Source organism: Hoplias malabaricus, chromosome 2 (genome assembly GCF_029633855.1).
Source record: "Hoplias malabaricus isolate fHopMal1 chromosome 2, fHopMal1.hap1, whole genome shotgun sequence".
Classification (NCBI taxonomy): Eukaryota; Metazoa; Chordata; class Actinopteri; order Characiformes; family Erythrinidae; genus Hoplias; species Hoplias malabaricus.
In genome coordinates this window covers 47,124,629-47,139,325 of record NC_089801.1, presented here as the reverse complement: position 1 = coordinate 47,139,325, position 14,697 = coordinate 47,124,629, and the positions used below count along the sequence as shown (strand labels likewise).

The 14,697-nt window shown below is 39.8% G+C and overlaps 1 protein-coding gene across 4 annotated transcripts in view; it reads right to left on the bottom strand.

Moving 5' to 3' along the window:
• dnah6 (dynein, axonemal, heavy chain 6) overlaps positions 1–14,697 on the bottom strand; it is a 162,699-nt gene that overhangs the window by 33,630 nt on the left and 114,372 nt on the right. For all 4 annotated transcript variants that reach the window (XM_066659940.1, XM_066659943.1, XM_066659942.1 and 1 more), the window contains 6 exons: positions 13,888–14,091; positions 9,784–9,909; positions 8,279–8,443; positions 3,350–3,417; positions 3,021–3,201; positions 593–772 (listed from right to left, as the gene is read on the bottom strand). In XM_066659940.1, coding sequence (XP_066516037.1) covers positions 593–772; positions 3,021–3,201; positions 3,350–3,417; positions 8,279–8,443; positions 9,784–9,909; positions 13,888–14,091 — 924 coding nt within the window. The remainder of the gene's footprint in view (positions 1–592; positions 773–3,020; positions 3,202–3,349; positions 3,418–8,278; positions 8,444–9,783; positions 9,910–13,887; positions 14,092–14,697) is intronic.

Below are 14,697 nucleotides of genomic sequence, written 5' to 3'. Positions count from 1 at the left end.
GTGCTACAGGCGACATTTTGAAAATAGTATATAAAAAAAAAAGAAAAGTAGAATAGAGACAGTTACCTTAGGAGTTTAAAGCACTCAGTAATTTAAATAGTAAATTCAACAGTTTTACCATTTTTGTTGGTTCATTTGAAACACTTTATTTGCCAAAACATTGCATAATAAGTTCAAGCTCAGCTGGGTAGGTGGGTGTGGGCATGTGGTTAAAGTATGAAGGCTGGGTGGGCCGGTGTTTTCTGGTGTAATAAAAATAAGGCTGGGGAGTTGGCATGGTTGTGTGGTGAAAATATGCATTATATAAATAGCAATATAGCAGTGTGTATGTGTACCAGGAATGTATCACTTTGTGGGGACCTGTTTACATACTAACATTGTAGGAACCTTTCTTTCTTGTGGGGACCTCCAGCTTGTCCCATAATGTGAAGGTGAAAACATGTTTTAAGGGTTAGGTATAGAGTTAGGGTTAAGCTAGTAGTATTAAGAGTTCGTGGTAAGTCTCCACAAAATGAAAGTCTATGTAATGGCCCCACAATTCACAGATACTAGACTGTGTGATACTGTGTGTGTGTGTGTGTGTGTTTGTCACCTGTTTGAAATACTTCAGGGAGAACTGGTACATGGGGTCAATCTCGGACAGGCTGGCGATGACAAAGTACATGACTGAGCCTCTCGTGGCCACTGGACGATACTTTTCTCTAGCTGTGTTTATCATCAGCTCTGTAGCCTCCGCCTCCTCCAGACGGGACTTAATAGCCTCCGATGTCACCTGCACCACAGAAACAAACAAACAAATGACACACACACACACACACACACACACACACACACACACACACACACACACACACACACATATCAGCATGTGGCCATTTCAGTAGCGTGTGTGTTTTATTTTCAGCTCCATTGTGTTGTACGCTCATTAAACTGCTACCCTGTCAGTAATAAAGATGGATGAATTTTCTGGTAGAGGAAATGAACTGATATAGTGCTGGGCTGAACAGCTAGAGCACAAAAACTAGCACTCTGAGCTGAATACAGATGGATGAGAATCCAGTGTGTCATAGATATGGATATTTCATTTATCCTTGTGATGTCATATTTTTAAAATAATTATTTCATTATTATTAATGATAGTTATACTGCAGCATCTTCTGTAACAATTATGGCTTAAATGATATATTTGTTTCAACCTCACACAGTGAGGATTTATGCTAATATCCATTCCTCTCTTTGGTTGTAGGACAAGGGCTTATTGGGTGATAGATGTGTGAAACATTTAACCTTGATCATAATGTGGTTCATGTAAATGAGACATAAAACATGTAAACATAGTGCTTGATTTGAATCAAAGAAAATGTTTTCTTTTTTAATTATTTCCTTAGACAGCCAAGATAACCCTACACATTGTAAAGCACAAACTGAGGTGAGCTAATTGCTCTATTCATGCTCCATAGTTGGATAATAATATATATTTTTTTCAATTTGCTGATCACTTTGTGTGTGGAAATGTCTCCAAATTTGAGAGACAGCTTAAACGACTCAAATTACAAATAACTTCTGTGATAAAAAAAAAATTCTGTGATAATTCAAACTGTAAATAAAAACCTACAGAGAAATTAAACTTCAGCCACATACAAACAACAGTTGTTTTTTCCTCAAACATACATTCCACCGTAAAAGACACAGAGTTTTTGAACATAAATGAACCAGAGAGAAGTGTTTCCCCACCTTTGTAAATGACCCCTTTAACGAAACATCTGTGATATGCTTTGGTCAAAACACGGCAAGGATCAAACACCACAGCAGTGTTCTCCCCCTGTATAAACAGCCCTGTTAAGAGCAGTTTCAACACCTCCTCCTTTAAATGAGAATGAGTCACAGTTCAGTTCAGCATGACAGCCCAGGAGTGAAGAGTAGAGGAGCAGAAGCTCTGGATTTTAGCTGTTATCACTTATTTCTCTTTCTTCTTGTTTTCTCCATATTTACTCAGTACACTTATTTTACAATGCTGGTTGTGTTTTGCTTTGTTTAACCTTGTATTTGTGCTCCTAGATAAACAAAGTTCCAGTGCTGTGATTGCACAGACACAGATGAAGTGGTGGGACAATCTTGAAGCCTCTGCACTCGAAATGAAATTTAATGTAGGCAGACAAAAAAAAAAAAAAAAACTGACCGGGTTGTTTTATTTCACAGTTTGTAGACTGGTAGGCTCCAGATCCCCAAATGAATGTGCAGATTACCATAGTATGTACCCTTCAATACCTTACTGTGAAGACACAAGATGTGTGTGAACAATAAAACTTCTGTGTCCTTAGAAAATAAAATTAGTTGGATTCACTGACTTTAAAGGGTGTCTACAAACTTTTGGGCACTGCGTAATGCAACAGTAAAGCAACTTCAGGGGGATCAGGGAGGCTATATGGGTGAGAATAGGGTGAGTTTTATTAGACCAAGGGCAGAGATTTCTATCCATCCATTTATCCATTTATCTGTCTGCTCACCTCTCAACGCACTATGCTCCCTCCTTCATCCAACCATCACACTGTCAGGACAGTTGGCGAGTGACACAAAGTGAAAAGCAATTTCAGTCCTTGTATTTAAACACACACACACACACACACACACACACACACACACACACACACACACGCACACACAGTAGTGCTGTGTGTGTGTGTGTGTGTGTAAGTTATTTTTCAGATTCAGTTATTTTTCAGGAAGACATAGGATAAATATCACTGCTAGTGTAATGAACTGAAACAGGAATTTTAAAAATCATTAAAGGATATAAAGAAATTGGGACTCAGCATTTCAAATTATAATCTCTGAGAGACAGAAAAAAAACTAGATCCACTCTCACTTTGGATCTGAATCAATTCAGTGTTTGTGTTCTTCCTTCAACTGTGAGAATACAACTTAAGTCAAACACACAAATTGTGTACATTGGCATTACAAATGTAAAATAAACCACAGATGATTCATGAAGGCCAGCAGTTGACCCAGATGAATCTGACCTTTGACTCTTGTAGGGTCTGAACGAGCTCCTGGTTGTCAAGGATATTTCCCTCTGAGGTGAACAGGAGTTTAAGGATGCGGTCTTCAATGGCTTTCAACTGGTTGCGGTCAGCATTGATGCGGACAATCAGCTGATTTCTCTGTTCCTCTAAATCTGGACGCTCCAGACGAACTACATCACTGTAGACATCACCCAATAAGGACAATGATAAGAACAACACAACAAGCGGACTGCCCACTTTATTAAAAGGCAGACCTTGTACCATCATTGACTCCTTTATTTTTCAAAACAAAATTGTACATCCCCAAAAATACTTTTGAGGCTTACCTGAGAAGCTGGTCTTCCAGTCCTGACTTAGTCACTGTAAAGTTGATAATGGTCACTTTGATACAGACCTGAAACAAACAAAAACAAAGTCAAAATAATATCCTCTGTAGCCCAGAAATGCAAGAGAACACAAGTAAGTGGAAATATTTTACATTCTCATTATCAAATTCATGAATCTACACTCAACACGATTAATGCCAACTGGGGCCTATTCATGGGTTGCTGGTGATGCCACTGTGTGTAGTAGCTGCCATTATTACGACAGAGTTTTAGGGTCATGGCTTTGAAAAGGGAAAAAAAATTTCAGAAAATAAACTCAGAATTGTGAGTATAAAGTCAGAATAACTACTTGCATTTATGTCCACCTCCTTGTCCCCTGCCTATTGTGAATATATTCTCAAAATTTTGACTATATTTTCAGAATTTTTCTGATGAGACTTTAATCTCAAAATTATTCTAACTTTTCTCTCGGAATAATTCTGACTTGAATTTCTGGATTTTTTCAGATTTTATTCCAAGAATAATATCTGAATCATTCCGAGAATAAAGAATGATGAACTGTATTCTTTGAAAGATTCCAAGAATACTTTATTCTCTGAATTTATTTTCAGAATATTCTGACTTTATTCTCTGAATCTTTTTTTTTGTGGCCCTAAAGCCCTAAAGTCATACATGACTCATAAATACACAAACAAAAACTGTAATAGTTAACAGTTTAAATTTAAGTTTAAACTTCTTCATTATTATTAAGTTAATTATTATTATTATTCAAAATTATTAAGTTTAAAACTTAAATAGTTTCACTGTTTCTTTCAATACTAGCCCCAGGCTTTTAGGTGATGAAGCTCCAACATATATTTTCCGATGAGCTGGTCTGGCTTTTATTACCCAAAACTAATCGTCGAGCATTTCACCAATATTCTTGTGGCTGAATGCAATCCAACTTCACAGAAATGTCTACTTTAACCTTCATAAAGGTAATGATGTATGAGCAGATATGCAAAAACCGATGGCCAAATTGTGGGCATGTTATATTTTGATTCTAATCTATTTTGTATGTAAACACTTATGATAAAAATGTCCTTGAAAATGTTATTGGATAAAATGTTTGGAATCTAAAATATCCTCAGAAGTATGTGGTATTGGGTCCCATGTGTTTGTCATATGCCTTAGGACAAGCTCCACTTGCTTCATCTATCTTTCTGTATCCCTGAGAGGCATGTGTTGATTGGACCAAGGTGCTCAGTGCTGCTCATGTCTACAGCTTAAGAGGATGTGACATGTCTGGGCTTTCAAACACTAACACTGAGACAGTTAAGCACTATTTGGTTTTCTCTCTCTCTGTCTATCTCTCTGCACTCAGCAGTGCGGGGAGCAGAATTTGGCAGGATTCTACATTGCTGTCAGATTTTTGCACTACGCTTCTTGGTTTGGTTAAGTTTCTCGGTTCTATTCTGTCTCCATCTTGGTTTTCTTTTTTGGTTTCATTGTTTGATTTGGTCTCTGTATGTTTCTATGTTTAGTCGCCAGGTGTTTTCTTTTCCCTTATAGTTTAAATTCCTTGTTCCTCGTCTGTGTGTCTGTCCACCATTTGAGGTCTTTTGTTACATGTGTATATCTGTTCCTGGCTTTCTAACTGCCTTTATGTTTAGTACGGGTATATCCCAGTCTCTGCTCTAGATCTGTAGTCATGGTCTTGCTTCTGATCTGTCATTGCTTGCTTCTGATTCTGTTTGTCTCCAGTGTAATCCAGTGTCTCCAGTAATTGTGAAATATAAATTAACAATTTAGATTGCTACAGCATACTCTAAGCATAACATATCTATACAAAGTGCATATACATGTATATGCTACTCAAACAAAAACACATCACTGCCTCACTGCCTCAGCATCTCACACTACAACCACGGTCCATGAGGCATGCGCTATATTTGTGTTAATAGTAAAACGTAAAAGAAGATAAGGGCTGTGCCAGCCTCCTGCTGGAGTGAAGCTAAAGCTGTGAAGAGTGAGAAACATTGTTGCTGTCAAACAGGAGCAAGGGAATTGACTAATTTGCTACAGTGCCACCTTGTAGCCAAGGGAAAAAAATGTAGGGAACCCCCTAGCAAAGATTTTGTGGTTTCAGGGGGTCCTAAGGATTAATTAAGGGGCACTGTGAATTTCCTCATATTCATTGTTACTCTTATGACCATAGTCCTTCTTGTTTCTGCTTATGTAGTTCCTATTTTCTTTTTTTTTCAGTTTTATTTTATTTGAGGATTTATTTTATTTCTGTATGTCATCTCCCAGTAAATGTTTTTGTTCTCTAGTTTTGTTACCTTATCTCTTTTATATTCTATTCCTGGTTTCACTCTCTCTCTCTCTATGTTCCTTGGTATTTCTCAGTCTCTGTCTCGTCTCTGTTTAGTGTTTTGTTTCTTAGTTCTCATAGTCTTAGTTCAGTGTGTTTAGCTTTGTTTTACATTATCACAAGTTCTCAGTGGCTTATATTCTGTGTTTTCTTGTAATTAGTCTTCTTGCTTTTGATCACATTTCTGTTTGGTTTCCTTTCACCCTTTCACCCAATCACCCTTTGGTGTGCAGCAGATTTTCACAAGAGTGGATGATAGATTTATCTCATACACTGCTCCACAGAAGCATACAGAAGCACAGAAGCCCACTGCCTCTTTGCTGCCTATTAAGCACTATGTTGAAGACCATTACACCCTGCTAGCCATAAGAGCATTTTTGTCATAGGATCTAATGGAAGACTCTAATGAATTTCTCTATTCTTGAGACAGAATTTGTGAGTTATACATACATTGATCATATAAAAGCTTCAGTAACCGTTATTTCACTCATTTTTTAATTAGCTTGTAAGAGACTACAGGCATAAGCCATGTATTTTTGTCTCATTATTTTCCCCCTGTTTACAGGGTAAATAATCTAATCCCGCTGCCCCTGCACTCTGAGAGTAGAACAGATTCTTTGAGGATAATGATTCATCATGACTGTCTGCCGAAATTATTTCTCTGATTCGGCTTAACATTCAATGAAGAAGTTATATTAAGAAGCCTTAAAATGTGAGTGATCGGTGAGAGATGTTTCCACACAGCAAAGCCAAGGTCGAATCCCACATGCCTCCCTACATCTTCTGTAGGGCACAGTGTAGGTCTTAAAATACATTTCTGCACTGCACTAATTTTTAATTAGCTATAATATTGTGTATTATTTTTAGTTTTATTATCTGTGATGTACACTATGTAGGGTGTATCTCCTTTACTGACTTACACAGACTAACAGAGCTCTGTTTAAAGACATGACATTGCATATATACTTATATATCTCATCTCATCTCATCTCATCTTCATTTCAGCTTGTCCATTTCAGAGTCGCGGTGCATACTTATATATCTTAAATTTTAACTAATCTAAGTGAGAACTAGAAATGTCAAAAGAAACAATGAAACAATTGAAATATCACAGGCATTATTATTATGTTGTGTTTGAGTAATGAGTAAGTACAGAATATGGCAGCTACTATTCACATATTGGATCCAGGATCCAAGGTCTGAATTTGAAGACCTCTTGTATAGGCAAAAACTGTATACACATTTGCAATTTTGGCTCAGCCCTGTGAAGGACTGACGCCCCCTCCAGGGTGTATTCCCGCCTTGCGCCCAATGATTCCAGGTAGGCTCTGGATAACTGGATAAGTGGTTACAGATAATGAATGAATGAATGGATGAATGGATGAATGAATGAATGAATGAATGAATGAATTTTGGCTCATTCACTATTTCTTCCAATTTACTTCCAACATCCTCAACACTTCAGCAAAAACGTCATTATAAATGTCAAAACTGAAGATTTGATGACATTCAGTCCCTAAAATCATGGTCACCATGCTCAATACCCAGTGTCACCTAGAGGAGTGATCAAGACCTGAAACCAGCACCAGGAGCTTGCTTACTTAGCCTTGGCTGAATGCAACCAAATTCTCACAGCAATTTTTATATGTTTAGTTTAGGGGCAGTTAATGTAGCAAAGAGGGATTTTTTAAGAAAAACACTGGGTTAGCATATATATATATATATATATATATATATAATTTATTTTGCACTATACAGTATTAAAAGGAACATCTACAGTTGTGGGACAACACTATTTTCTCTGGTTTGTTTATGCTCCATGTATTTTAATGTGGAACGGAATGTTTTTTGTAACTCGAGTTGTTTACTGTCTGTCCCAAATTTGGAGACATTTCCGCCTTAAGTAATCAAAAAAAGCAAAAATATGTTAATATTACCCACTTGTGGGGCAGGAACAGAGCAATGCCCTAATAATCAACTCAGTTCATGCTTTTCAAAGTTTGGAGGTCTCTTAGCCATCTAAGCAACTCCTGATGTATTTTTTTCTGGCATGAGTAGAGAGAGAAAAAGCTTAGTATACCGTACCGAGACACTTTTTTCTTTTGCCATTAATTGACAATGGAGCTTCGTAAAAATGTTACACTTGTTTTGAACATACAGACATTCTGAAGAGCTAACAAATGGTGAGGTCTGAGTGGTCAGAGTTTTATAAAAAGTGTTTTTTCCTTCAGCCTGAGCCACACATCCATTTGACCTTAAACCAGTGCCATCCTGTGAGACGAGACATAGCACTTAGGGAGCTCTTCCTCTGAGATAATGTGGACAAAGACATGCAAATTGCACACAAACCTTAATGTCAGGGAAACAAAAAGAAAACCATGGGAGATGGCAATTTACATGAGTATAAAACCTCCAAACCTCACAGACCTCATACACAGCTGTTCACTATCAAGGGAATTTAATAAAAATGAATATTTTACTATTGTCCCTGATAACACTTTGGAATGAGAGCAAACACACATGAGTCACTCTGAATATTGCACTATTCTCATACTTACACAATTAAACACACAAACCTCTGGCAAGTAGTGGGGGTTGGACATCTTGGTGGTCATGTAGAAGCGGAAGTTTTTGTCGTAGTCTATATCTGAGTCGCCGAGTCGGATCAGAGTTCTGCCTCCGGATACGAATGTCTGCTTCAGGAGAACAGGCTCCAGAGCAGGGTCCAGGGATTCTTTAAGCTGCACATGAACATAGAGACTTGTAACATACATAGTAACTAGGGATGACACAGTATCAATAATACTTTTTTCAATAACAATATCAATACTGCAATCCATTATTTTCTAATATTAATCCGACATTTTCTATATTTGTGCACAACACTTCAAAAACCAGATTTAATAGATATATGCAGAGAAATACAATAAATCATGTTTCTTTATAGTGGTGGTGATAGGAACCTGGGGTCTGTATTTTAACAATGTGATCACATGTAAAGCATAGGTAGGTACCATGCCAGACCTGCAGGTAGCAACACCATCAGGAATGAACAATGCAAAGTCGACACTAAACAAGTGCACTAGTGGGTTTGGGGTCACCCCTCAGTTTCACTGCTGGACGGAGAATATTCCACCAACCTGTGTCCACTGATGAAGCACTAGAGGGCAACTAACACAAACTGTGCAGCAACAGATGAGTAACTCTCTCTGACTTTGCATCTACAAGGTGGTATGTGTGTGTAACAGAGTGGACAAAGTGTTTAAAAACTGGGAGCTGAGAGAATGGACAATGAGTGGACAAGGAGGTTGTCATAATGTTATGTTACATCATTAGAGGTGGGTGTTTAAGGGGTTTGTAACTCAGTTTGCCTTTGGCAAACTGAAAGATATAGTTGAAAGATGGTGGAGTAGGAAAGCACAGACAACTTGGGGAAATGAATTATAAAGTTGGAATAGCTGCAGTGTATTGTGTTTTAGATATATGGAGGACTGGGTATGTGAATACAGTGTTGTGTCATAATATTGTATTTACTGAGAATTTTTTGGCATATGCCGAAGATTGGTGATGTATAACAAAGCTCACGTGAAACTTCGTGGCATTAATGGCACACGTGGGGCTAGGTATGGCCTTAGTCATCATGAAGGCCAGTGTAGATTTACGGTTGTTTATAGTGCAGGAAATCTTTGTTGAACTGGTGGCACTGCCACTAAGCATGCCAGTGATGCTAATTTGCCAGGGAGGCCAGTGAACTTGTAGTGGGGTGAATCTGGGATGTCAAACCTCATTGTTGAGCCTTTCGGAAATATTGTGGGCTTAATTCTGTGAAACACAGATGAGGGGAGGTGTCTACTTGATGACCCCTGCGAAGAGTTGGTGAGGTATCAGTTACTGGTAGAGAGTGGGCTGGGCCCTATGAGTAGCTGTAATGGATTGGCATAGGATATTTTTTATCTTATCATATGTATAATTACAATGATACTCATTGGCCTGTATGCATTAGTACTAACTCTGTTAAAATCATGTGGGGGAGCCAGTCTTTCGAGCATTCAGGGATAACAAAAAGCAATTTGATTCACACCTCCTCAAGCAGGACTGGCAGCCCCAGGCGGATGGCGTACTCCAGCGTCCGGAGGAAACCCGAGTCCGTCAGCTTGATGACCTTCAGACCGTTCTTGGTCTCTCTGGAGCGGATCCAGCGATTGGCCTGTTTTAGGTACAAAACGGGAGAGCATTAAAATGCACTTCATGAAGCTGGACACGCATATAATAGCATTCAGATATGAAACACTAGCATTTCCATGGTTTTATTATTTAACCTTGAGGAATTCCAAAGGCTTTCAACATACAAATCAATATATTTTCAATCAAATAAACAAAGATCGCAGTTCATAACCTAATTGCTTTGATGCTAATTCCTTAATTACCCAGAGACTTACCACTCGTTTAACCTCAAACCAATCGTGGGTTAATTTTGTTCCACTCACATTTAAGCTGATGTTAGGCTCTTTTCCAATTGCACTATGCCTATGTTGCTTGTCTAAATGAATGCAGTTTACCAAATTTCTTTATATTTCAGCTTTTTTGAGATGCAAGAGGAGCAGTAATATAGTTATTTGAACTAGGCCATTCTGATGCATCTTCCGAAAATATATAAACCACACGGAGCATGGCATGAGATCAGAAGTCCTTGCACACGTTGGTAGGTGGATTGGCGACTCAAAAGTGTCCATAGGTGTGAGTATGTGAGTGAATGTGTGTGTGTCTGTGTTGCCCTGTGAAGGACTGGCGCCCCCTCCAGGGTGTATTCCCGCCTTGTCCCCAATGATTCCAGGTAGGCTCTGGACCCACCGCGACCCTGAACTGGATAAGCAGTTACAGATAATGAATGAATGAATGAATATATATATATATATATATATATATATATATATATATATATATATATATATAGCAGCTGTTTAATCCATCTGGCCTAGTCAGAAGAAAGAGAGAATATCTTCATGAATCCTGATTATTTTCTGTTTGAAAGCACCGGACATGTGTCCCACCAGAGACTCAGTGGGGCCCCATGGCAAGCAGATGTTAGCCAGAAGAGGGACAAAAGGTCAAAAGGTCGGGATGAGAAGCAGTGTGCGATGGCCAGGAGGATGGTGGATGCGAACGGAGGAGATGAAGCTGCTTGACCATGGTGAAGTGTCAGAACTGTCAAGAGGAATTCTCTGAAGATACTGGGAGAGTTGCATGTGTTGCGTGAGCTGGAATGTGGGACCCAAGATGGAATGGATGTGACAGTGTGCTCAAAGGAGTGGCTGCTGAGATGAAAAGAAGAGAGGAGAGCGTGTGCAAGATCAGAACAGAATGTGCCAGGGAGCATGCCAGCAACATGAGCTGAGTAGAGCTGAGATCAGGGCACTATGTAAATACCAGACAGGAAAGAGGGTTTATTTATGTGTGTGTGAGCTTCAATCTCTCTCTCCCAGAGGAGCCAACAGGCCTCCCAGTAGAGGGACGATGAGATCGAGTGAGAGATAAAGTAAAAATGACAAGGAGTCTGAGGAGGAAGGGAGTGCAATCACAAGCAGCCCTAATGAAAACACAGAGCAGCTCAGAGACAGGGCCAGACATCTGTATGCTAATGCACAGAAGCTAGCTGATTGGGTTCTGTGCCTTCTTGTCCTGATAAACCTGTCTTTCCCTAAAATAGAAAAAAACAATGGATCCAGCCCTGTGTGCCCCTGGTCAAATGTTTAATTGATTTCGTAAGTGAAAAACAAGCTAGTGTCCACAGAGAACAGACTACTGCACATTTTACTGTACACTAGACCTTAAGGAATAATAAAACATTAGGTGTACATAAGTTTTAAAGCTTTTGTATAATGTAAATTTTGATAAAAGATTTAAACATTCTCCCGCGCCTTTGTCGATTTATGGTAACTGTTGCATATCATTAAAGGCAATATTCCCATATTGGATATTTTAATAAAAAAAAAAAAAACACTTTTCTTACAAATCAGAGAATATTTCCTGACCATTTGCTAGCACTCTGGAAAAAGCACTGATGTTTGTACATAGCCCTAACTCTGTAAATGGGGAGAAAGTAAGCGTCTTGGTCTGAAATGGCATTATGCGTCGCTGGATACATCATGGAAGGGAAACAGCATCTAAAGGCATTTTATCTGAGCAGTAAGTGTTTATTTACTAAGAGCAAACAAACAAATAATACCCAACATTAGAATAAAACCAAATAACGTTATTCCATGTGTGCTGTTTATTTAACAAATCCATGCAATAAAAGAGAATCTGAACAAAACATTGTTCTTCAAACTCACTCACACCTATTACTTTATAGAAAAAAACCTTATATTTCTTATCCATCCATCCATTATCTGTAACCGCTTATCCAATTTAGGGTCGCAGGGGGTCCAGAGCCTACCTGGAATCATCGGGCACAAGGCGGGAATACACCCTGGAGGGGATGCCAGTCCTTCACAAGGCAACACAGACACATTCACTCACACCTACGGACACTTTTGAGTCGCCAATCCACCTGCAACGTGTGTTTTTGGACTGTGGGAGGAAACCGGAGCACCCGGAGGAAACCCACGCAGACAACACACCAACTCCTCACAGACAGTCATCTGGAGCGGGAATCGAACCCACAACCTCCAGGCCCCTGGAGCTGTGTGACTGCGACACTACCTGCTGCGCCACCGTGCCGCCCTTATATTTCTTATTTGTTTTATTTTATTTTACCTCTTAGGTGCATAAGACATCTGCACTATATGGTATATACCCCCCACAGGACCACCACGGAGCAGGTATGATTTGAGTAGTGGATCATTCTCAGCTCTGCAGTGACACTGACACGGTTTTGGTCTGTTAGTGTGTGTTGTGCTGGTATGAGTGGATCAAACACAGCAAAGCTGTTGGAGTAAAGCCCTCTGAGTTACTGCTGGACTGAGAATATTCCATCAATCAAAAATATCACTCCAACAGTGTCTTGCGTCCATGAAGAACAAGAGGACGACCAACACAATCTGTGTAGCTACAGTGTGTGGACAGTGTTTAAAACCTCCAGCAGCACTGATGTCTGTTGCACTCATACCAGCACAACACACACTAACCCAGCACCACCACGTCAGTGTCACTGCAGCGCTGAGAATGACCCACCACCCAAATAATACCTACTCAGTGGTGGTCCAGTGGAGCTCCTGACCATTGAAGCACAAGGTGAAATGGGGATAAAGAAGTATATATAGTAACAGGTGAACTACACTCTGTAATTGTAGAACTACACAGCGCTCATGTATGGTCAGTGGAGCTCAGAATGTGAAAAACAAGAAGGTGGCACAATGGACTGTGTATAGATTTCTTATAAAAATTAGTGGGCGGCATGGTGGTGCAGCAGGTAGTGTCGCAGTCACACAGCTCCAGGGAAGGTTGTGGGTTCGATTCCCGCCCCGGGTGACTGTCTGTGAGGAGTTGGTGTGTTGTCCGCGTGGGTTTCCTCCGGGTGCTCCAGTTTCCTCCCACAGTCCAAAAACACACGTTGGTAGGTGGAGTGGCGACTCAAAAGTGTCCGTAGATGTGAATATGTGTGTGTGTTGCCCTGTGAAGGACTGGCGCCCCCTCCAGGGTGTATTCCTGCCTTGCGCCCAATGATTCCAAGTAGGCTCTGGACCCACCGCGACCCTGAACTGGATAAGCGGTTACAGATAATGAATTAATGAATAAAAATTAGTAAAATTAATTACATTTAAAACAATCGAGTATAATTAAATTAAATTAAAAAAAAATGATCCAGTACTACAACAATTAAATAAATATGTTTTACCAGAGTACACATTAAAAGCACATCTGTGGCACCAAAATGCTCATGCACCATAAATATACTTTCACAGAAGCCGTGTGGATGAAATGCTCCATTTACTGCCCTCTGTCCACATTATACGCTCCCCACATAAACCTCAACTCCACACAATCCTAACCACCGTCTGAATCTAATCTATAATTAATCAAAAAGCTACTTGAAACTGGAGTTGCAAGCGCTCCCACATATTCATATTGGGGAAAAAAACATACTGTACTAGAGAGGAGGAGGATGTTTCATTCTGGAAGCTTTATAAACAAATGCTGGTGAATGACGTAATAAAGTAGAGAAGGGAGTGAGGCTAAAGGTCACCTGGTCCTGGGGGTCAATCATGAGTGGCCAGCGGCGTCCTCGGGCGACAAGGATCCCGTTCTCTGTAGAGACGTTGTCCCGGGGAAGACCCTCTGCGTTCCACTGACGGATTTCATACGGATCTCCCAGGATTCCAATCAGACTAAAATTGTCACTGATGGGGATGCCCAGCTCCTTACAGCGCAAAATCCACTGCTCTATCAGCTAAACAAACACACACACATACATATATGGGATTAAATTTTATATTAAGATGTTGACTCTTATATGTCATATATATATATATAACTTTATAAATAATATGTCCCATAAGTATTAAAAAAAATATATATATATATATATATATATGGGTGGCACAGTGGTGCAGCAGGTAGTGTCGCAGTCACACAGCTCCAGGGGCCTGGAGGTTGTGGGTTCAATTCCCGCCCCGGGTGACTGTCTGTGAGGAGTTGCTGTGTTCTCCCCGTGTCTGCGTGGGTTTCCTCCGGGTGCTCCGATATCCTCCCACAGTCCAAAAAAAAACAACACACGTTGCAGGTGGACTGGCAACTCAAAATTGTCCGTAGGTGTGTGAGTGAATGTGTAAGTGTGTGTCTGTGTTGCCCTGTGAAGGACTGGCGCCCCCTCCAGGGTGTATTCCCGCCTTGCGTCCAATGATTCCAGGTAGGCTCTGGACCCACCGCGACCCTGAACTGGATAAGCGGTTACAGATAATGAATGAATGAATGAAATATATATATACACAACAATATGTGGCATATTATAGGTTTTAAAGCATTTTTGTATAATTGTAAATCAAAATACAAATTC